We start from the raw sequence: 21334 nt of genomic DNA, 5'->3' as shown, positions 1-21334 counted from the left end.
CAGCCCTCATCCTGAAGAGGTCCAGGAGGCATCCTTTCTAGACCCCTAGACATTTTCCCTCAAGCCTGCCTGTGCTCTGGGTAAGAGCTCCTTGTTTCCACAGAGGCCATGCAAGTCTGGCTGCTGGGCTCCCTTCTTGTCTCTTCCCTTCTGCATGGCCCACGCTGGCTCCCAGCCCTTGAGGGAGGAAACAGGAACTTTTCAGCACCTCCACTCCGGGGCACACCCAGATCCCCCAGCCCAGTGGTTTCTGAGCTTGTCTAGCCCAGCTGTCTCTGGGCACAGCAGCTCTGCTCTCACTGAAGCAGACCCTGAGGGAAACCAGCACTTCCTCTCGAGCTGTTAGCCAGGACAGAGGTTCTTCTGGAAACTTCCACACTATCCTGAATAAGACCCTGCAGGTTAACCAGATGCAGGACTGAGTTCTGGCCAGGAACTAGAGACAGAATCACCATCTCCTTCACATTCTGAGCCTTGTTCAGGGTCTGTGTTTCCTAGTCACTAAGTTACAGGAGAAGTTCAGTCAGCGAGACTTAAGAAGTAGGAGCCATAGTTTGTGGTTGGTGTGTCTGCCCTAGTGTCAGAATGAGACATCTCATGTTCTGTTGGAAGCCTTGGGCATGATCTCCTCACAGACCAGTCACAGGCTGAGCAGATTACAGAGGTAGGAAGTTCAAGATGGCCCTTTGAGTGAGCCAGCCTTCCTCCCATGCTACCTCTCAGGCTGGAGGCTCACTGTAATAGTGTAAACATGCGGCTCTGGTGTGCCGTCTGCTGCACGCCATGACAAGCACCATGACCAAAAGCAACCGGGAAGGAAAGGGTTTATTACAGCCCGCAGATTGCAGTCTTCTGTCAGAGGAAGTCAGGGCAGGAACCTGCAGGCAGGACCTGAAGCAGACTATAGAGGAGTGCCGCTTTCTGGTTTCCTCGGCCTCCCTTCTGTAGCTCAAGCCCGCCTGCCTGCAGGTAACACAGGTAGGTTCACCCTTCCCAGGTGACCAGTTGTCCCAGGAGGGCAGCAGAGGCTGACTGTGACAGTGAGTGAGCGTTAGACCATGGCTGGGTTGCTGAGTCAGGACCGAGGGCTGTGTTAGTTCTGATAAATTGGTACTTAGAGCTTAGAGGGCTTCACTGGCTCCCCAGCCACTGGTTATGCCGTCAGCCAACAGGCAAATGAGCTCTGTACCATTACTGCTCATGTGACGGGAGATTCCTTGCCAGAGATCAGAGCAGACAGAAGTCAGGGCAGGCAAGCGGGGCAGGTGAAGGCAAGTCCACAGGCAGCTTGGCTGAACAGGAAGTTTGAATCCTACCCTATCACTGACAACTGAGTGGCTCAGTGTGAGTCACTCCCCAGGAACTAGAAATGCCATTCTTGAAAAGCACCCAGCCTGTCTGGCCCTCAAAAGACAGTCACCTGTGGCCTGCAGTCATTCCAGAGACTGGCTTATGCCAGGAAGCAGATACACACACAGTCCCCTCCCCCCTACTCCTCCCCTCAGGCATTTGAAGGCTCACCTGCTACATCACCCCACAGAAGGCGTTCATCGCCTCCGCCCGTGAAGAGTGGGGCAGGGCACTGTGTGCTGTCTCCAGGTCCCATCACGGGTTCCTGGAAGCTTGCATTTGGCCCTGAGTTTCCCCTCAGGTTAGTATGGGTGTTGTCATTTAGCAGGCTGGAGGTCTCAGCTCCTGGACATGTACTCACCTCCTCTGGTTGTCAGAGCATCGGACACTGGGCTGCCAGGCTCTGACTTACAGAAAGCCGGCTGGGTAAGAGGAGGCACCTGAGGTACAGAGCCCGGCTTTCCAGTGGGCTTCAGGAATGCTTCCTCCTGGAACTAAACCACTGACAGACCAAGGTACTGCTAAAGCCACTGGTGGATGTATACAGCTGCAGGTAGGGAGGGCGAGTTTGGAGGAGAGGTGTGATCCATGAGTGCTATTCCTGAGCCCAAACTGCTGGCCAGGCTGCCAGAGAGAAGACCAGGAGTGACTCTGGCCTGGGCACTCCAAAGAGAAGCACATGGGAGTTGTGCTGAGAACAGAAGTCTGCCTATAGGGAGGCTGTGCACAGGCAGGGCAGCCATGCCTGGAGGAAACCCCACCCGGGCAGCCTCTTGTGCCCAGGGTCACACCCTTTCCTGAGACATGACCTTGGGATCCAAGGACAGGGCTTTCACTCCTCCCACAAGGTAGCGCTCTCCTTCATGTGGCCAGAGGAACAGGACCCTCTCCACCTTTGTCCTCACACAGGACTGTGCTCTCACATGTGTCCTCTTCTTCTCAGCTGGCTCTCCTTATGGAACTCTCGCAGAACCGAGGTGGCGACAGCTATAGGCCATTTGCCGGCTCCCAGAGCGGGCCTGCTTTCAACAGCATCTTCCAGAAGGAGAACTTCCAGCTGCAGCTTGCACCTCCACCTGTGGCTGAAGACTGAGGCCTCCCCTGAAGAGCCCAGGCTGCAGGAGGCAGGGAGGGCCCCGGAGCCACCCTGCCACCCTCCCTCTCAGGGCAATCTCCCTGGTGCAGATCGGACTGCAGACAGGACAGTTTGATTTCGCTCAGAATATTACTTCGTTCTACCCAGCCCTTCAGGTGTAACACTTACCCAACCACGTGTGGTGTGAGAAGGGGTCTGGGGAGGGCATCAACTGTGAAAAGCAAAGGTTGGCACTGGGAGAGCAGTGGTCTGGGAAGCAGGTGTCTGTCAGTGTTTATGTTAAAGCCGGTGACCAGAAGACCTGCCCTCCTTTGAAACAATAAATGTCTCGGTGTTTTGAGTCCTGCATGCCTGCCAGTCTCCTGGTTGTCAGTCTGTCCAGTCAAGGACCCTAACACTGTTCAGACCAACAGCTCCATCACAGGCCCCACTAGGCCCTCAACACTCAGGTGTTCCTGTGGCTGGGTCAAGGCAGCCGAGGAGGTTAGGGCCTGGGCCTGCTGGGTCAGTATGTAGCAGACACAGCAGTTCATTACACCAGAGACTCAGCTCATGCCATTGGCTCAGCTCTCCTGGACAGCTAAGCAAACCCACTTTTACCAACAGACACAGAAGAAACAGTAGGGTGGGCTTTCAAGAGTCTCCCCTGGCTCATCTGGAGTGGATGAGGTATTCCCCTCTGAGTGCCAGGCCCTGGTGTACTAGGGTTGTAGCAAGCCTGAGTATCTCGAAGCCCACCCCATCCCCTCTTCTAGCACTTAGCCAGAGGTTCTACACGTTCAAAATGTTGTGTGAGAACAGACGCTGGCACTGCTGACATTGTGATGGAACTTTCTGGGAGGTGAGAGGTGTGGGCCAAGCTCAGAAGGTGAGACAGGAGCCCCAGACTCCCAGCTATCCCTCTGCTGCTTCTGTGCACACCCTGGGTTGCTCTCTGCTTTGCCTCAGGACAGATCTTTCCCTGAAGCAGATTTCAGTGGTTTGGCTAAGCTGGCTGACAGGAGAGCTCCCAGGATTCATCCACCTATCTCTGCCTTCTGTGCTAGAGTTCCAGGCACATGCAGCCAGATCAACCTCTTGTATAGGTTCTGGGGATTCAGACCGAGGTCTTCTCGCTTGTATTGCAAATACTCTCACCCACACAGCCATCTCCCTGCCCACCCCACAACCACAGTTCTGGGTCCTATTGCTGCCCCGTGGCCTCTTAAGAAAAGGGAGAACTATACCAGAGACCCTTAAGCTATACTTTGCGGGGACAGGGGCACCTGGGGTGGCAAGGGCATGCGACATGGTGAGAAACATCGGTGCTGGCCACAGCTTTTGTTGGTATGGATGAGGCGCTCTCAAAGAACTCTGTGACAGTTTGTAAGGGGACGGCCTTGAGGTCAGAGAGCCAGAGAAAGTGGCTGCTGCAAATGCTCCAAAGAGACAGCCAAGAGGGACAGTACTGGGCTGCCAGCCAGGAGCCGGGCGCTAGGCTCAGCCCCACACTGCCCCGCTCAGCTCCCCACAGCTGAAGAAAGCTGTCGGATCCTCTGAAAAGCTCCGGTTGGCTACGTAGCAGAAGCTCTCAAGACCTGTGGGAAAATGTTTTACAAAGGTATGGCCCTACTTGGCTGCCAGGAGGTCGGGAGGGACCACTGCAGGAGGAACACCAGTTCATCCGTGGTGAATGCTTTAGTGGATAAATAATTCAGAACTGTGGGGATCCTTTTAGAACAGTGGTTCCACCCAGCTTTGTCTGCAGAAAATGGTTCCCAAAGCTGCAGCTGCACCTAGAGCACAAGAAAGACCTCCTGCTGTGTGGCCTTCTTGGCAGGTCGGGACCACTCGGGAGAGGCCAGAGCTCCTGGGATATCCCAGTATGGAAGTGCATGTCCCCTCCTCCCCAGGGCTCTCTGAAGCCCTTCTGAGCCCCTCCCCACCCCTACCCCAGGAAAACAACATTTGGCTCTCACCTTGTCAGTGCTCCAGGGAGCACTCCCCATGATTCTGTTCATGGGCTTCATTGATCCGCCCACTTCTGCTCTTTGTTCTGTTGGCACAGTCAGTAGATTAAGCATGTGCAAGGCTCTCCTTCAAGCAGGAGGTGTCACTTCTGTTTCCTAAAGTCACCGTTTTTCTCAGGGGTGGACAAAAATGTTCACAAACTCTGTGTATCCCACAAACATATCAGGTCAAGCATAGAGGCAACCTCCAAGGCAGATTCTCCAACCCCAGGTCAGCCAATGTCCTGGCTCCCAATAGCACAGATATTTGCAAATCAGTGGGAATTATGAACAAGTCCTCCCCACCTCGTGTGTGTGTGCGTCCATGTTGTACACTCTCACTCCTGAACAGCATTCCACTGTGTCTCCTGGGCAATAATGCCAGCCTGTTGCCATTCTTGTCTGACTTTTGTGAACATACATGCATCTCTACTAGTTATGAACTCAAGGATGATTTTTACAGTGCCGAGGGCCAGGTAACCGCTCAGTGACCCCCTGAATGCCCACATGAAGTTACAGTTTCAGAACTGGGCAGATGGAAATAGTTCCCATGCTACCTACCCCAGACTTCTGCATTTACCTCTAAAAGCAAGGCTCTGTCATTGCCTCCTGTCCCCATCAGAGCCAGAGACCAGTTGGCTCCTGCCAAGGTCAGGAAAGTTGCCAGTTGGGGCTGGGTGCAGCCAGGAGCCAAGGGGTGGGGTGAACAGTAGCTTCTCACTACAGCACTTTCTGTAACTGAGAAGCCAGGCACACAGCATTCCTGGCATCCGCTCCCTTAGAACAAGAAAGTTGTGACTTGGTTCTAAGAGAATTAAAATGCCACATCTTCAGTCCTCAGAGGGGCTGGGGATCTTGTGGCCTGCCTAATCTGGTCCCTCCCTCTAGAGAATGAGTGAGCCTGGCATCCAGCACTCTGGTGCCTACTTCAGCTTCACCACATTGGCAGTTTCCAGCCAACTGGAAATCACCAAATTTGATGTCACCAAACTTGCCGCTGTGACCCTCTAGGGCTGAGGGAGATTAGGGTCCACATAGATGATCAGGGAAAACAGGACAGATCAGGCATTCATGACCTCTCAGTGACCCTTGGACACGTTGACTGTAGGAAGACACCAGAATCAATCCCTCTTACACTCCCAGCAATCAGAAGGAACCACAGTAAATTCTAGTTGGACCCAGCTGACCTCTCCTGACCTTTCAGTGATTTTCCACAAATACCCAGTGTTGGCTGCATGTTCACCCAGGGTCCAGAGTTCCTTGAGAAACTGAGATCCTTGGCATCGTCTCCATCTACTCTGTGCAGCCACTGCAGTCATCTCATTCTAGATTCAGGTATATTAGATGCCCATGAAAATCATACCCACTCTTGCAGCCTTGCTGAAGCTATCTGGATAACATGTGTCCTTATCTTTCCAAGGGCTCTTTGGCTCTGTCCAGCCTCTTAGAGCAGCCTCAGTGACACTGTTACGGCCTGCTACTAAGTAACCTCCAAAGCCCATGTTACTGATACTGTTCCAGCCTGCTACGAAGTAACCTCTAGAGTCCACGTGTTAACAGCTTGATTTCCGATGCAAGGGTGTCCAAGGGTGGAGCTCAGGGAGCAACTGGATCCCAAGGGCTCTGACGTCACAAGTAGAATAATTTCTCCACTGATGGCATCATTGGGAGGTGGGACACAACCTAGAAAGCTACATCGTAGCCCAGGTCCTTCCACATCTCTGCTTCCTGGCTGCCATGGGCTGAGCAGCCCTTTCTTTCCTCTGCCACACCTTTCTGCCGTTACGGGCTGCCTCACTACAGCCCTCTGGCCCTGGACTGAAACTGAGTATTACTCCTTATGGTTGGCTGTTATATCACAACAGGAGCTGACTAGCAGGCTGAGGTGGCTTTTCCAGGTCCTACAGATGAACGGGGCAAGGACAGGCAGCATGGTCTGCACAGGCAGATTCTAGACCGGGGGTGGGTAGAAACAGCGCTTCTGCTCAGGGCAGGTGAGCAGTCCCTGGCGCATTCTAACCTAGAGCGACACAGAAGTGCAGTGACACTGGGGAGTAAGTGGAGGGAGGCAGCTGGTGGTGATGACCCGGTGAGGACAGAAGAGGCAAATGGAAGCAGCTGATTCCCAAAGCTCCAAGATTGAAGCCCAGTTCCCCAAAGTAGCTCTTAGATCGGATGCCACACCCCAAAGGAGACCATATCCAACTCTTGGGAGAGACCAGACCCAGGTCAAAGCAGCCTGGCAGGAAGCCAGAGCAACCTGGTAACAATGCTGGAGGCTGAGTGTGGTTCCTTCAATACCACTCAACCAAGGCTGCACTCTTGGGTGACCCAAGTGTGAGGCCCTACTGTGCTCCTGCTGTGTGAACTCTACATCTGACTTAAGTCTTGTGTGCTTTGGCCAACAAACATACACACGAGAGAGAGAGAGAGAGAGAGAGAGAGAGAGAGAGAGAGAGAGAGAGAGAGAGAGAGAGAGAGAGAGAATGAATGAGAATGAATGTGTGTGTCAGGGACAGTGAAAACTGCTGTGTGGGTAGATGATTGTATGACAAGGGTGCCTACAACCTGCAGTACTCAAGTCCACAGCACTACCGTTGGTCATCTTATGGGGAACCAGATCTCTACACTGAGAGAGAGTGTCTGGAGTTTCACGCCAGGTAACAGGTTAAATGCCACCAGGATCAAACATGCCCCAAAGCCTGACCTTTCTAATCCTTCACCTCCAGATTTCTGGCCAGAAACCCAGGAAGACCTCTCCTGGCCCACAAGCTCCCAGCCATGGTTGGAGCCCCTGGGAAAAGCTCATCCTCAGCAGGCATTCATTAGCTCCAGGCTCCCTGCCATGCCCTAGTCTCTCAACAGATACACAGCCATGTGGCCATGGCCTGGACATCCCCTCCGGCCACAGACCCTGTGAAAGAGTGCCTCCTGCACTCATTGGCTAGGACTTCAATTTTCAAACTAAATGGTTTTCTTAGCCAATAGAAATACAGGTTCATTTTAGAAAACTCCAAAAAGTAGCAAAACCACCTACATAACTCAGCATCCTTCCCAGGCCTTAAAAGCACTTCTGTCACGTCTCCCTGGTTCCTAAGAACCGACCCCCGGAACCTTCTCTCCTGGAACTCACTGCCAAAAGACAGGACCCATCTTACCCTCTTCACCCAGTGCTGAGCTGCACAGTGAGAGTTAAGGGAATTGACGGTCCTGGGGTTGTAATGAGGACAAGATGCTGGCCTAGCTTACTGCAGGACAGCAGTAGGCAGTCAGCACTTGTAAGACGATGAGCAGTAAGACACCTTCCAGAATGTGGCAGTACAATTCTGCGGAGTTAAATTACTGAGCCCTACATGCAGATGAGAGTCACTGTCCATAGGAAAACAAGCTAGGGCTCTTGAAAGCAGAGCTAGCCTAGAGTCCAGGCCAAGGCATGACTGAAACGGGAAAGCGAAGGGCCAATCTGAATGTGGAGCTGGTAGGAAACACTGCCTGCGAGCACACGTGCACTGGCAGGTAATCTGATACACAGAAAAGGGGAGGCTAGACCACTGCCTAGTTCCAGCGTTTCTGCGGGACTGTGTGGCGAGCCACCAGGCTCAGGCAGTGCTCACTAGGTTGTAGAGAGCAATGGACTAATGCAGGCAAAGGCCCTTGAGTGTGGGCCAGTGTCCCGGGTTCAGATCTGAACCTGACTAGGGGCTGGTGCCGCTGTAGCGCTTTCTGAGCTGCTCTTGTTTGCACATGGGATGTTACGAAGACTACATCGCAAGTGGTAAAGCGGCATCAGGAATCCGATGAAGGCATTACTGTTGGTATGTCCAACAGCTGTCCCTGGGGGCAGCTGTCCCATGGCCCCATGCCCAGAAACTGACATGCTGAATCAAACTAGAGTTTCTGGGGGGCGGGAGAGCAGCTCCGTTCCTCTTTCAGAGGACCCAGGTTCAATTCCCAGCACCCTCATGGCAGCTCACCTAGGGTTTGCCTTAGACCTGAGACAATTCTTCTCCTCCTCTGTAACTCCAGCCCAAGAGATCCAATACCCTCATAGAGACATCTGTGCAGGCAGATAAAATAGAACAAAAGCACATAAAATATTTTTTTTATAGTAAAGGTTGACTGGGCCCTAGGGATCAGGTGACCCCGAGCCCCGTGGGGTAGCAGTCTCCTTTACTGCTCAGCCTGTAGCTGCAGCAGTCTCACACAGCACTTATGAACTGGAAAGGAGTCTAAAATGGTGCAAAACAAAAAAAATGTTACTTACAGGGGCATAGTTTTTTACTTCACATAAACATGATGGGAACCAACACAAGGTTTGACATGGAGTTCTGGCAGTTAAAACAAGTAGGGAGGCACACACACAGATCTGGAAAGTTAGAATGAATGCAGAGTATGAATCGCTTATTTCCTAACACACAGTAACCATGATACAAAAACCCCAACGGTAGTCTTGTTCTAGTAGAAAAGAAAATCACGTTTATTGTACAGCAGTATTTTCCTAAAGTTGAGCTGTCTTAGGAAAACAATGTAATTTTAGGAAATTACAGAAGGGTCAACATTGTGCTTAAACTTCAAAACAGATTCAAAAGAACCCAGCACAGCAGGTGACTACTGCAAGGTACAGACAGCCTTAACACATGTGCAAACACGGTGACCTGGAGGTGCCATTCAAACCCCAGACAGGCTTCCAACTGCCTTACCGTCAGCAGCAAACAGCAGCAAACAGCTCCTCCCTGGACTGTACCAGCCCTTCCGGTGCACCCGCCCTTCCGGTGCACCCGCCCTTCCGGTGCACCCGCCCTTCCGGTGCACCCGCCCTTTCCGGTGCACCCGCCCTTCCGGTGCACCCGCCCTTCTGGTGCACCCATTCTCAGGCACCATAGTTACGACAAGGTGAAATTTAAAAACAAATTCCTTTTGAGAAATGCCCTTGTGTTTATACTGAGGTTTAAGATGGTGTTCTGGGCTGTGTGGAACAGAAAAGGAGCGCAGTCACACACTCCCCACAAAGCCCCAGGCTACCCAACTCCACCCACTGTTCTAATTCACAGCACCGTTGGACAAACGGGAAGGAAAGAGACCAGTTAGGGTATTTTCCTCCAGTAAAAAGCCAAGACCATGACAATAAAGTTTTGCAAATATAATTCAGGGGCAATCAAGAGCAGATAACATAAATAGTATTTTACTTCAATGTGTGCTTTTTTTTTTTTTTTTTTTTGTCTTACATGGCGGTATCTACACTACCATGCCTATATGGATATTATGACTTTCTCAAGTGTCTGGTTGCAATCAAATTTGCATAAGAACAATTTGTTTTGGTCAACCCTAGAAGTTCGAGTTATTTCGATCAGGCAAGCAGGTGAGGCTAAGAAGTAAAAGAGATAACCAGACCCTAGAACATAGCTGAAGACTCATCAGAAAACAGCCTTGTGGTTGTTCCGGACTTGGTGGCTCAGTGTTGTGTTGGTATTTCGTTATTATACTGTGTTGTGTTGTGTTACACTGTGTCCCGTTGGGACACTGGCTCTGTACTGTATTACACTTGTGCCGTGCTGTGTTGTGTTTGGACACTGTGGCTCAGGTTTTAGTCATTCTGTACTGTGTCGCCTCGAGGCATGAGCTTTTTCTTCTAGGAAAACAACTTTTTCTTCAGGGTTGTCCTCAAAATTCTCATATTACTCCTTAAATGTTAAAGGAAAAAAAAAAAACCTAGGTTTTGAAATAAAGCCTTGTTTTTTTTTAAAGATACCAAATAGTTATCCCAAAAAGGACTTTAATTGCTTTGTCACTTCTCAAAAAAAGTTATGGACACACTTGAAACTTAAAGTCTTGGTTAGGTAAGAAAAGTATACTCCACATTTTAGTGGGATTACACTGGTAGACAACAGCCTTTCAGAAGTGGTAACAGCGCCAGAATCCCACAGAAACCCATCCACGTGGTCCAAGCCTGGCTCCAGGCCAGCATCCTGTAAGGTCCAGGCTGCAAGCTTTCGTCTCTCTCACTGTACACATGTTCGTCAAACGCCTATTTAACACGACTGTGCTTACTGACTATGGTGCATGTGGTCTCTAAGTATTTCTAAAGTGCCTATGAATACGCATATACAAATCAGCACTGTAATATCAGGATTATAGAGAAATTCTTTCATAGAACATAGAACAGAATAGGCCTAGAATTGCAGTTAAGCTATACATTTTTTATAGTCTTTTCAGCTGACTTCAGAATGCAAGCATAGAGAAATAATTCTGGCTTAATCATTTTTTTCAGACAGTTACTGGTATGAACACTGTTAGGAGAAAAACCAAAAGCCTCTCGGCTGTGCTTATTTAGAAAACGCTGTTTTGAGATCCAAGAACGCAAGGGAACGTGTCCAATTTTATAAAACGGCAAGTGAAGCTTAGTGAGTGTAATTGTAAAGAGATTGTGCAAATATTTAATGCGATCATCAATTGTTATTAAGTCCAAAAAATTCCGTCACAATGGTGGCAAATCTGAGTGGCAGTTTCAGGAGTTTAGAAAACAGGACCCTGGACGAAAGTCACAGATGTTACTGATAAAGGGACCAAACCCAATACACAGCCAACTTTGGCTATAAGCACGTGTTCTCATGGCTTTGGAGCCCGGGTTCTAGACCCTAGCTAGTTCAGTATTCACGGCAGTGGTCCTGTAGCAAAGAAGTAGATAAGAAAGGTGCAGGAGTAAGCCCTGCTGTGTGAGCCCTGCTGTGTGAGCCCTGCTGTGTGAGCCCTGCTGTGTGGGCCCTGCTGTGTGGGCCCTGCTGTGTGAGCCCTGCTGTGTGAGCCCTGCTGTGTAAGCTTCTGCCTCTCCACCTCTGGGTCTGAGGCGCTCCCCCATGTTTGAGGCTGGTGCTACTGCTGCCATCACAGCTCCAAGTGTAGGATGAGGGATATGTGGCTCATATGTTTCGTTGCCATGCCAGAGGGGCACCACAATCCTCAGGTAGGGCCCACCTGATGTCACCAGGCCATCCCAGGCCAGCAGAATTGCCCAACAGCCAAGATATGGTGGCTCCCACCTACCCTCCCTGTGCCTGCTAGTCCTTGGTGTGAGTTCTCGCTTTTAAGTATGTGGGGGGTTTTGCTACAGTCTGGTCTCACATGGGGCATTCTAACTAATGCTTTCCAGAGGAAGGAACACATTCTGCCTTCTGAACACTGGGTGTTTGGGCTTGTCAGCCTAAAGAAGGTTCTAGTAGTAATCACTGGGACTCCATATCCAACTGAGGAAGCAGATTTTTTTCCTTGAGTACATAGCGAAGAACCCCCAAACGGGGAGGCCGAGGGAGCATCGTCTCCTTGCCTGCAGCACATACTAATCTGACTGAGGGATGTACAGAGATGCGGACTGCACAGACGCAGCAAGGCCATGGTGCCCGCTCAGAGAGCTAGGATCTGAGGCGGCCCTCTTGGCAGCTCTGTGACTCTTTTTATGACAACATATGTAAAAAGCCCAGGTCTGCACTACGCCTCACAGATAGGTTTTGGGAAATGGCACCTAAGATCACATGAGAATACACGGTTGACAGCAAATCAGGAATAGAGTTTGGAAGAAAGCTACGTAAGAATTACTCACTATTTTGTGTGCATGAGAGAATACGCACAACGAGTGCGGATTCCAGTGTAGTAACTCGAAGAAGTGTTACCTAAAACACCTTCCTGACTCAGCAGTGAGCTATCCCAACTGTTTTTGCATTTGCATAAAATCCATGCATCGTACAAAATTCTAGTCCATTTCTCGTCTAAGCCATTCTAATGCTTCATACAACCAAGCGAAGCAGAATCGATCAAACCTATTAGATTCATTCCTAATCCCTAAAGGACTTCTGTCTCTTAGCATTTTCATGCTAACTAAAACTAGTGTGTGTGTATTTTTTTTTCTTAAGATGTCAGATGTGTTACCTCCTACATATAATACCTATGAAACCTAAATGCTTCTCCCTGAACTGAAAAACCATCGAGAAGGGCAGTGGACGCTGTGGAGCCCACCCGGGGGCAGCACAGACACTGTAGCAACTTTCTCAGCCAGCCCAGGCTGAGTCCACCTCTTCTTCCCCTGATCCCAACAGCCTCCCGGCAAAGCAAGCTGCTTGATTTGTGTCCTGTCCTAAATCCCCGCTGGACTGGACACAAACTGGAGAGCCTTTCAGTCACAGAGGCTGTGACACGGCCATCACCAGGAGTCAAAAGGGACCTTCTAGAAGTAGCAGAGGCTACTCTTGTCCTGAGCCGATGTGGGTGGCAAACAGAAGAGGGAGGGAGGGAACACTGGCCGCTGCACTGTTTCCAGAAGTGAGTTGCTCCCCCCAACCCCGAAACAGGACAGAGATGTCACATGACAAGCCAAAGGGAGGCTGAGCTGAGCAAGAGCCTTCACCACAGAGGACAGGCTACTGGGAAAATATGGTTACTTCCACTCTGGGGAGCTCTGCCATGTGACCTATGACACTTTGTGGTCACCACCGCTCTCAAAGTTCTCAGTGAAATTAAGGCTGGGTCACAACTCATGACACCAGATGCTACATAGAAAGCAAGATACAAAAAGAAACAATGTCATTACAAGGTAATAATATAAGGGGAACACTAAGCAGACCACTGGACTGCTACGGTTAGTAATGGGGCTTGGAAAATGCCAAAAGGATTGGAAAAGGACTCGTCAAATCAAAGAACAGAAGAAGCTCAGGGTGGTCCCCGGCTGCAGTTCCCAGCTGCCTACACAGTGGTCTCCATAGTTTCAATCACTTCCAGATCCGACTGCGATGGGGAGAGCAGGGTGCACTCATCGGGTTCCCAGCTGCTCTCGGGGCTGTAATCTTCCTCGGAACTCAGCTCTGCCCCTTCTTCTGTGTCCTCGTCACAGGATTCCACATAGTGAGCCCCAATTGCATTGATCCCCGAGTCCTCGGAACCGGAAGGGGAGGAGCAGTGACCCAGTTTCGGAGTGTCGCTCTCTTTAGAAATTAAGGCATCGTGTGCAGAGACCTCCTCAGGGCTCATCTTCTGGGAATGGGGCTGCTTCTGCACGTAGCACATCTTCCCGTTAATACATTTAACCTGATAGTTGTCGATGAAGAGATCAGAAATCATACAGTACCTTGGCGAGTCAGGGGGGAGCGGAGGCTGGAAGACAGACGCAAATTTCAAAAAGTGTTCAGTGAGCGAGACGGAGATTTGAATGGTGTTGGTGGGCTCTCGCGGCCTTGCAGGGATCTCTGTGCTTGGAAGCTGTCCCACGGGGGTCATAGGCTGATACACATATTTGCCTGTGGGACACAGAAGACACGGCTGAAATGTAAGACCACCACGCAAACTGTATCAGCATAGCGGCAACGGTCTGGCTCTGTACAGCAAGCATGTTCTCTAAAGTGCTTTGGTGACATCCAGCTCGAGCCAGTAACAGCATCATCACTTGACACTGTCACATTCACATCACTGGCACTTCAGATCCAGTGTGTCACTGTAATTTCCATGCAAGAAACCCAAAATACATTCTGAAAATTTAACTTCACAAAGAAGGCCTACCCGGCATGCGTTGGGCCTTTGGTTCAACCACCAATGCTGAGAGACAGACAGACAGACAGACAGAGAGACAGACAGACAGACAGACAGAGAGACAGACAGACAGACAGAGCTGCTTCGCCGTAGGCCTGGAGTGGGCAGACAATCCTGTAACCAAAACAAGTCACTCACCACACTGGACACAGTTCCCAGAAACAATATGGCCAACACACACAAGCGGAGGAGAAAACAATAAACTACAGAACCGTAACTTCATTTTTAATTCTAATATAGGTTAACACATATTAATATATTTCAATGTATTCAATGTATTACTAAAAAAATATGGGCGAGCGTCCCTTTGTAGGTGTTTGTGTTTTGACCTTGTTCCTACTGCAGTACTAGAGACGGAACCCAGGGGTGAGCGTGTGAGCCGCCACTGGGCTATGCCTGAGGCCCTAGGCGGGGTGTTTTAGTCGTATGCACACATGTATTTAGCAGGTAATAGCCTACTAGACTGTCCTGACCACTGCACAGCAGGCTAAGGCTGAATCTGTCTAAAGACCCAAGGGAAATCATTGTTGTCTCCCAGACACCAATGCCGTGGCCACTTCAGAACGGAAACCCAGCAGGTGCACACACAGGCAGCCCAGGTTTCTCTCATCTCTATCTCTCCCCTTCTGCGCTGGGCCCTCAGCTGCTTCTTGGAAAAAAATAATGGTGTCTTAATGTGTTCCTTTCCACACTCCCTTTATTTCTTTCCTACATCTAGAAAGTCTTTCAAGTGCCAGTTGCTAAGGAAATGGACTAAAACTATGCAGTTTGTAAGTCTAACAAATTGGTATTGTTGTTAATGTTGTTACTGGAGACAGGGTCTCACAATGTAGCCCTGACAAGCCTGGAACTAGCTATGTAAACCAGGCTGGCCTCAAACTCAGAGAGCCACCCACATCTACCTCCTGAGTACTAGGATTAAAACTATTGCTACCACACCAGCTTGTAGGTCTAAAATTATTTCATAATACTAAGCTAAAAGGGGTCCAGGAAGATGTCGCATAATAAAAGGACTTGCAATGCAACCCTAATGACTTAAGTTCAGATTCCCAGAACCTATGTAAAAGCCAGGTGTGTGACCTGTGTGTCATTCACACAGCTACAGGGAGAAGGGAGAGAGAGGAGAGGCTCCCAGGAACTTAAGGCCAGCTAAACTGGGGAACAGCGATAAACAAGGGAAGACCCTCCCTCAAACAAGCTGGGGATGGACACCCAAGGTTATCCTCTGACCTTCACACATGGGTGGGTGACATACACAGTATCTATCTATCTATCTATCTATCTATCTATCTATCTATCTATCTATCCATCCATCATCTATCATCTATCTATCCATCTCTCATCCATTATCAATCTATCATCCATCATCTATCATTCACCTATCATCTATCAATCTACCACCTGTCTATCATCCATCCATCTTTCTGTCATCCATTTATCACCTATCTAAGTGCAAAGGAAGAGGGAAGGAAGCCTTGAGGAGCCGCTGCTGTGGGCATCCTCTGTGTCCTCCCTGTTGGATGAGTGGGTTTAGTCAGGCTGGGTTTCATCCTTCACACACATTGTAGCTGCTTTTAAACCTTAGTGCCACTGGGATTTTAGACCAGATCATCCTTTCCTGGGGCTATCCAGGTGCACCACAAGAGGGTTAGCCTGGCTTCTTGCTATCAATTTGACAAAACAATTAAAAAAAAAATCCAGATATTGCCCAATATCCCAAGGGAGTCCTCTCCTAATAGAAGATCAAGTGTTTAGGATATCCTTGTAAACATCTCACTGCAGAAGAATCATGCTTTATTTCTTGGTCGAGCTGAAAATCCTCAAATCAAACTAGCTTTGTTAGGAAGACCATCTCAGGCTGTTTTGTCTTAACGTTAAGACAAAGAAGAACAGCAACTACAGGCAGGACCATGTGCCGTGCTGTGCCACAGAGCACACTGCTGGCCATCAGCACCAGGCCAGGTTAGCTTAGGCTTCACCCTGGAGTACCACGGAGAAAAAACATATCCAGAAAGCCTGCATGGATATGAATCATGTGAACCCCAAGGGCTGAGTTTGACAGGGAAAAAAGTTAGAACTTGATTACACCTGCCTGGGGACTCCGTTTTCAACAGACCAGGTCCCTGCACTGCTCTGTATCTGCAAAAGATTCAAAGCAAGAGTTGGGTGTGGTGGTTTAATCCTAGCCCTCTGAAAAGCAGAAGCAGGAGATCTCTCTCTCTCTCTCTCTCTCTCTCTCTCTCTCTCTCTCTCTCTCTCTCTCTGTGTGTGTGTGTGTGTCTGTCTGTCTGTCTGTCTGTCTGTCTCTCTGAGTTTGAAGTCAGTTGGTCTACAAAAGGAATTCCAGGCCAGCCAGTGCTATAGACCCTGTTTCAGGAGGAAAGAAGAAAGGAGGGAGGGAAGGAAGAGAAAAGAAAGATGCCATGCCAATGAGAATGAGAGCAGCTCACATCTACCAACTGGCCAGCACAGGATCTCAGTCTCCAAGTACTGGGGATATGGAGGAAGCCGGAAATGTTTTCCTGGGGCTGGAGAAATGGCTCAGTGGTTAAGAGCACTGGCTGCTCTTCCAGGGGTCCTGAGTTCAATTCCCAGCCACCACATGGTGGCTCACAACCATCTGTAATGGGATCCAATGCCCCCTTCTGGTGTGTCTGAAGACAGCTACAGTGTACTCATATTAATAAAATAAATCTTAAAAAAAAAGAGAGAAAGAAAAAGAAAATGGTTTCCTGTCTAGAAGGAAATGGGCAAATGAGAGTCCAGTTTTCTTTCTGCCGGACTCCTAAGCTTGGGAAGCAACAGATGGGAGATGTTCAATGAGCTCGCTGCAGGGTGCTGACCGGCTCACCCACCCCACGTGACACTGGTTTAGTTACCACTTGGCACCACTCTAGGAGGACCAGGGCAGTTGATTGCTATCTTCCAGAATCAACCTCAGCCTCGGAGCAAAGGCTTCTGCTTAGTTCAGAGATGAGGGGAGAGGTGAGGCCGCGCTTCAGGGCTGTATCTCTCTTTCCCAGTCTTGACATCCCCTTGTCTCATTCTGCTCCCTTTCCCTCTTTTGTGATCTCCATTATATTTTTTGGTTTCTCTCCTCTTGGTTTGTGATCAGTTATATATGCTCAGCCCAGGGGAGTGGCACTATTAGGACGTGTGGCCTAGTTGGAGTGGGTGTGTCACTGTGGGATGGGCTTTAAGACCCTCATCCTAGCTGCCTGGAAGCCAGTATTCTCCTAGCAGCCTTCAGATGAAAATGTAGAACTCTCAGCTCCTCCTGCACCGTGCCTGCCTGGATGCTGCCGTGCTCCCGCCTTGATACTGGACTGAACCTCTGAACCTGTGAGCCTGCCCCAATTAAATGTCCTTTATAAGAGTTGTCTCGGTCATGGTGTCTGTTCACCGCAGTAAAACCCTAAGGCATGGTTGTTCGGTGTTCGTGTGGAGAGGGGAGGCGTGTTTGTGTAGCATATGTGTTTGAAGTGTGTATTGTGGTCTGTGGGGATGGGATGGGTTCGGGTGGGATGTGGGAGTGTTGTGCACATGAGTGGGCAGGTACACACAGACAGAAGTTGGCTGAGTGTCTTGTTCAATCACTCTCTGACGTATGCTTTGAGACAGAGTCTCTCACTGAGGCCAAAGCTCAATGTTAGGCTCTCTGACTGGCAAATGAACTCTTAGGATCTGCCTGTCTTCACTCCCCACCCACCCCAGCCCCCACGCCCCATCCCCCAATGCTGGGGGATTGTGGGAGCATCCAACCACGCCCAGCTTTCCCCTTCATGAGTTCTGGAGATTCAAACTTGGATGCTCATCTTGCATAGCAAGCGCTCAGTGTGTAGCCCTGGACTACAGCAGTCTGAACTGCTATCCACATAGTGAAAGAGACCAGCTGGGAGAGGCATTGTGCGTCAGAGCGCAGCCCTGTCTCACTCTGAACTGGGCAAAGTCCATGATCCGGGAACACAGATGCAAAGACAAAGGATGGGAAAGAGGCCTCGGCCCCAAGACAAATTATCACATAACACTGCATTGTCTGATCTCTTTACGGAAATAATGGACGTATGGCTGGAGGTGTGGCACCATGGTGAGTCCCCTGCTGAACAGGCACACATCTCCAGCACCACAATAAATGAGCTAATAAATAGCAAATTCCTGACCCAAAGAGGAGTGGAAGGAGAGTAAATTATCTAGAAGTTTCACTTCTGGACATACACACAAAGGCGAAGGCAGAGTCCCACAGAGCAGTGTCTATACATTTCTGCACATACAGTGTTATCCAGAAAAGTGTTCATCGACAGACAGATGAATAAAAGCAAAAATGTTTATGTGTAACAGAACATTCAGCATGACAAACATGGCTCGCTGGAGGATAGTGTGCTAAGGGAAACAAGCCAGTGACAGCAAGATAGCTTATCTGGATCATTCCACACGTGAGAAGCCCAGAGCAGTCAAATTCATGCAGGCGGAAGGTAAAATGTTTTCTTCCAGGCATGGGGCGTAAGAAGAAACTATGTAGCAAGTAATTTCAGTTTACAGGTTGCAAAGTGCTGTGAAGACCAATGGTGGCGACAGCTGCTCAATATGAATGTCACTCAACAGGTACATGGTGGAAAAGTGCTCAATGACACTGGTCACTGGGGACACACAGATCAACAACAAGAATGGCGGCTATCAAAGGAGAAAACAGCCAGCAAGGTGAGCATGCTAAAAAGCAAGGCTCTCCCGAAGTACTAAAAGGAAGGAACGTTCAAACAATCATTACAAAGGCAGCAGGAAGGTTACTCAACACTGATGAAGGGCGGGCCTCTCTGTTAGAACGGGTAAAATGTGCATGTCTGTGGAAGTAGACACGCTCGGCCTGGGTGCGAGCCTGGGTCCAACCTCCAGCTGGCAGCAATCAAATCCAACTAGAAATGAACGTCTGGTTGGTTTTTTGAGGGTTTTTTTTTGCTTTTTTTTTTTTTTTTTTTTTGCTTTTGCTTTTTGGGACAGACAGATTTGCACTGTGTAGCCCTGGCTAGCCTGAAACTCACTATATAGACCAGGCTGGCCTTTAACTCAGAGATGCCTGTGCCTGCCTCCGCCTCCCAAGTATTGGGATTAAAGGTGTTACACCACCATGCCTGGCAAAAATGAACTTCTATATGATCCAGCAATGCCTGCTGGCTACACACATCCAGTGGGCTGGAAATGGGGAGGCACCTGCATGTTCACTGCAACACAACACCCAAGTCAAGGCAGCCAAGAGTAGTCGATGAGGAGTCACTGCACCCCTTTCCAGGGGCACGGCATTTAGCCGTGTAAGAGTACAGTGGACGGTGGAATGGCGAGTAAAATAGGGCAGAAGACGGTATGGCAGAGTCTGTCTTGTATGTGGAGAATAAACAGTTGGTCTCACAGAAGCAGGGACTATTAATAGTAGCAGAAAATTGAAAAGCCAGACGGAGGATGGCTAATGAGTGCCACTGCTGGGTGGCAGCAATTTCTGACGTTCAGAGAAGTCTACGGTTGACAGTAACTGACTCTTTCAAAATAGCTGATGGAATCCTCAGACAAAAAACTGAGTCTGAGGTGACCCATACATCCTGTGATGGTTTGTATATGCTTGGCCTAGGGCGTGGCACTGTTAGAAAGTGTGGCCCTGTGGGAGTAGGTGTGTCACTTGGGTGTGGACTTTAAGATGCTCCTCCTAGCTGCCTGGAAGCCAGTATTCTGCTAGTAGCCTTCAGATAAAGATGTAGAACTCTCAGCTCCTCTTGCACCATACCTGCCTGGATGATGCTATGCTCCCGCCTTGATGATAATGAACTGAACCTCTGAACGTATAAGTTGCCTGGGTCATGGCTTCTGATCACAGCAGTAAAACCCTAACTAAGACACCTCTGTCCCTCTAATCTGATTAGCACACTGAAACGTGACACCGCACTCCACAAACTCAAACTATACTTAAAAGCTGACCAGAAAACAAGAGATATTCTTATTAGTAATTTTTAAAAGAAAAACTGATATCCCTTTTAAATAATGAGACTAAAGTTAAACACAGGACATGATTAACTGCACATACACAAAAAACAATTGTTACCAACATGGGAAAAATGTATTTCAGATGCCTCATTTCTTTGAAAGGAATCTCCTTCAACATTTTCAGGAAGATCAATCAAATCCACTCAAGTACCTCCCGTGAGTCTTTGGAAGTCTCTAATGATACCATTTGTGGAGGAATAACATTGTGGACACTTGCTCACAATATCACAGTGAGTCTCCGCACATGGAGAGACTTATGTTTTCCTGCATAAACAGAAGCAGGACAATGTCACACTGTCAGGCTCACTCATGTTTATGGCAGGTGATTGTCTAGCGTAAGGTGGCAGTCCCCTTCCTTCTCCAGGGCTCACCTCGAGTCAGTGCAAGCCTTCAGTGGACCATGCTCCTCACCTAACACTCCACATGTAGCACAGACTGATTACATGGCAGAAACAGTTTTTTGAAGCTGTTTCATTGTCTTAGTTATAGAGCACAAAGTAAAGAAAACAAAACAAAACTGCAACACCCAATACCCGAACTGAGGAGGTCGGCCCATATACGTTCCTATGCCCCATTAATCTGCTCTATGCTCCTTTACCTGTTTTGTATGTAGCCGTACACACTTGAGACTTTAAAAAATCTTCTGAGGGAAATATAAGCATTTTTTTCCTTTGCAGAGAAGTTGATGTTTGTTAAATGTGTGTCCCCTTAACACAGGAAATACCCTGTTCTCATGAATGCAGTCATTTTAGTATTAGCCCAAGAGAAATATGATTGGGAAAGAAAATCTGCAGAGGAAAGGCAGGCTGTCCTGGGGCAGTGCCCAGCTCAGGTACTGGCACTGGCTTTTCATCAAGCCACAATTGTTTATGGTACTCTATCCTGAAAGAAATGCTATCTAGTACTTTTTACAGTGTATCAGTCACTGAGCTGAGAGGCCAGTCACACCACAAGTGAATGGAAACAGTGTTACAGAGGCTAGACTCCCCACCCAGCCCACAGAAGCCATCTGTATCCACTGTGTGCTCCAGGGCAATACAGAAGAGCAAGCACTTTCTAGTACGTTGAAGACTGTGGTGGTTAGAATATGTTGGCCCAGGGAGCAGCGCTATTAATAAGTGTGGCCTTGTTGGAGTAGGTGTGTCACCATGGAGGTGGGTTTTCAAACACTCATCCTAGCTGCCTGGAGGCCAGTCTTCTCCTAGAGGCCTTCAGATGAAGATGCAGAACTCTCAGCTCCCCCTGTACCAAGGCCTGCCTAGATGCCGCCATGCTTCCGCATTGATGAAAGTGGACTGGTCCT

General features: G+C 49.2%; 2 protein-coding genes across 8 annotated transcripts in view; one reads left to right on the top strand and one right to left on the bottom strand.

The window, feature by feature from the left end:
- The window catches only part of Vps8 (VPS8 subunit of CORVET complex), a 234143-nt gene extending 231349 nt beyond the window's left edge, over positions 1-2794 (top strand). For all 7 annotated transcript variants that reach the window (XM_063270364.1, NM_001427620.1, XM_063270362.1 and 4 more), the window contains one exon: positions 2294-2794. In XM_063270364.1, coding sequence (XP_063126434.1) covers positions 2294-2443 — 150 coding nt within the window. In that variant the 3' untranslated portion in view covers positions 2444-2794. The remainder of the gene's footprint in view (positions 1-2293) is intronic.
- Positions 2795-8887: 6093 nt separating this feature from the next.
- Positions 8888-21334, bottom strand: part of C11h3orf70 (similar to human chromosome 3 open reading frame 70) — a 50282-nt gene continuing 37835 nt past the window's right edge. The window contains exon 2 of the mRNA NM_001398864.1: positions 8888-13715. Coding sequence (NP_001385793.1) covers positions 13165-13715 — 551 coding nt within the window. The 3' untranslated portion in view covers positions 8888-13164. The remainder of the gene's footprint in view (positions 13716-21334) is intronic.

Source organism: Rattus norvegicus, chromosome 11 (assembly GCF_036323735.1).
Source record: "Rattus norvegicus strain BN/NHsdMcwi chromosome 11, GRCr8, whole genome shotgun sequence".
NCBI lineage: Eukaryota > Metazoa > Chordata > Mammalia > Rodentia > Muridae > Rattus > Rattus norvegicus.
This window is presented reverse-complemented; position numbering and strand designations above follow the sequence as displayed.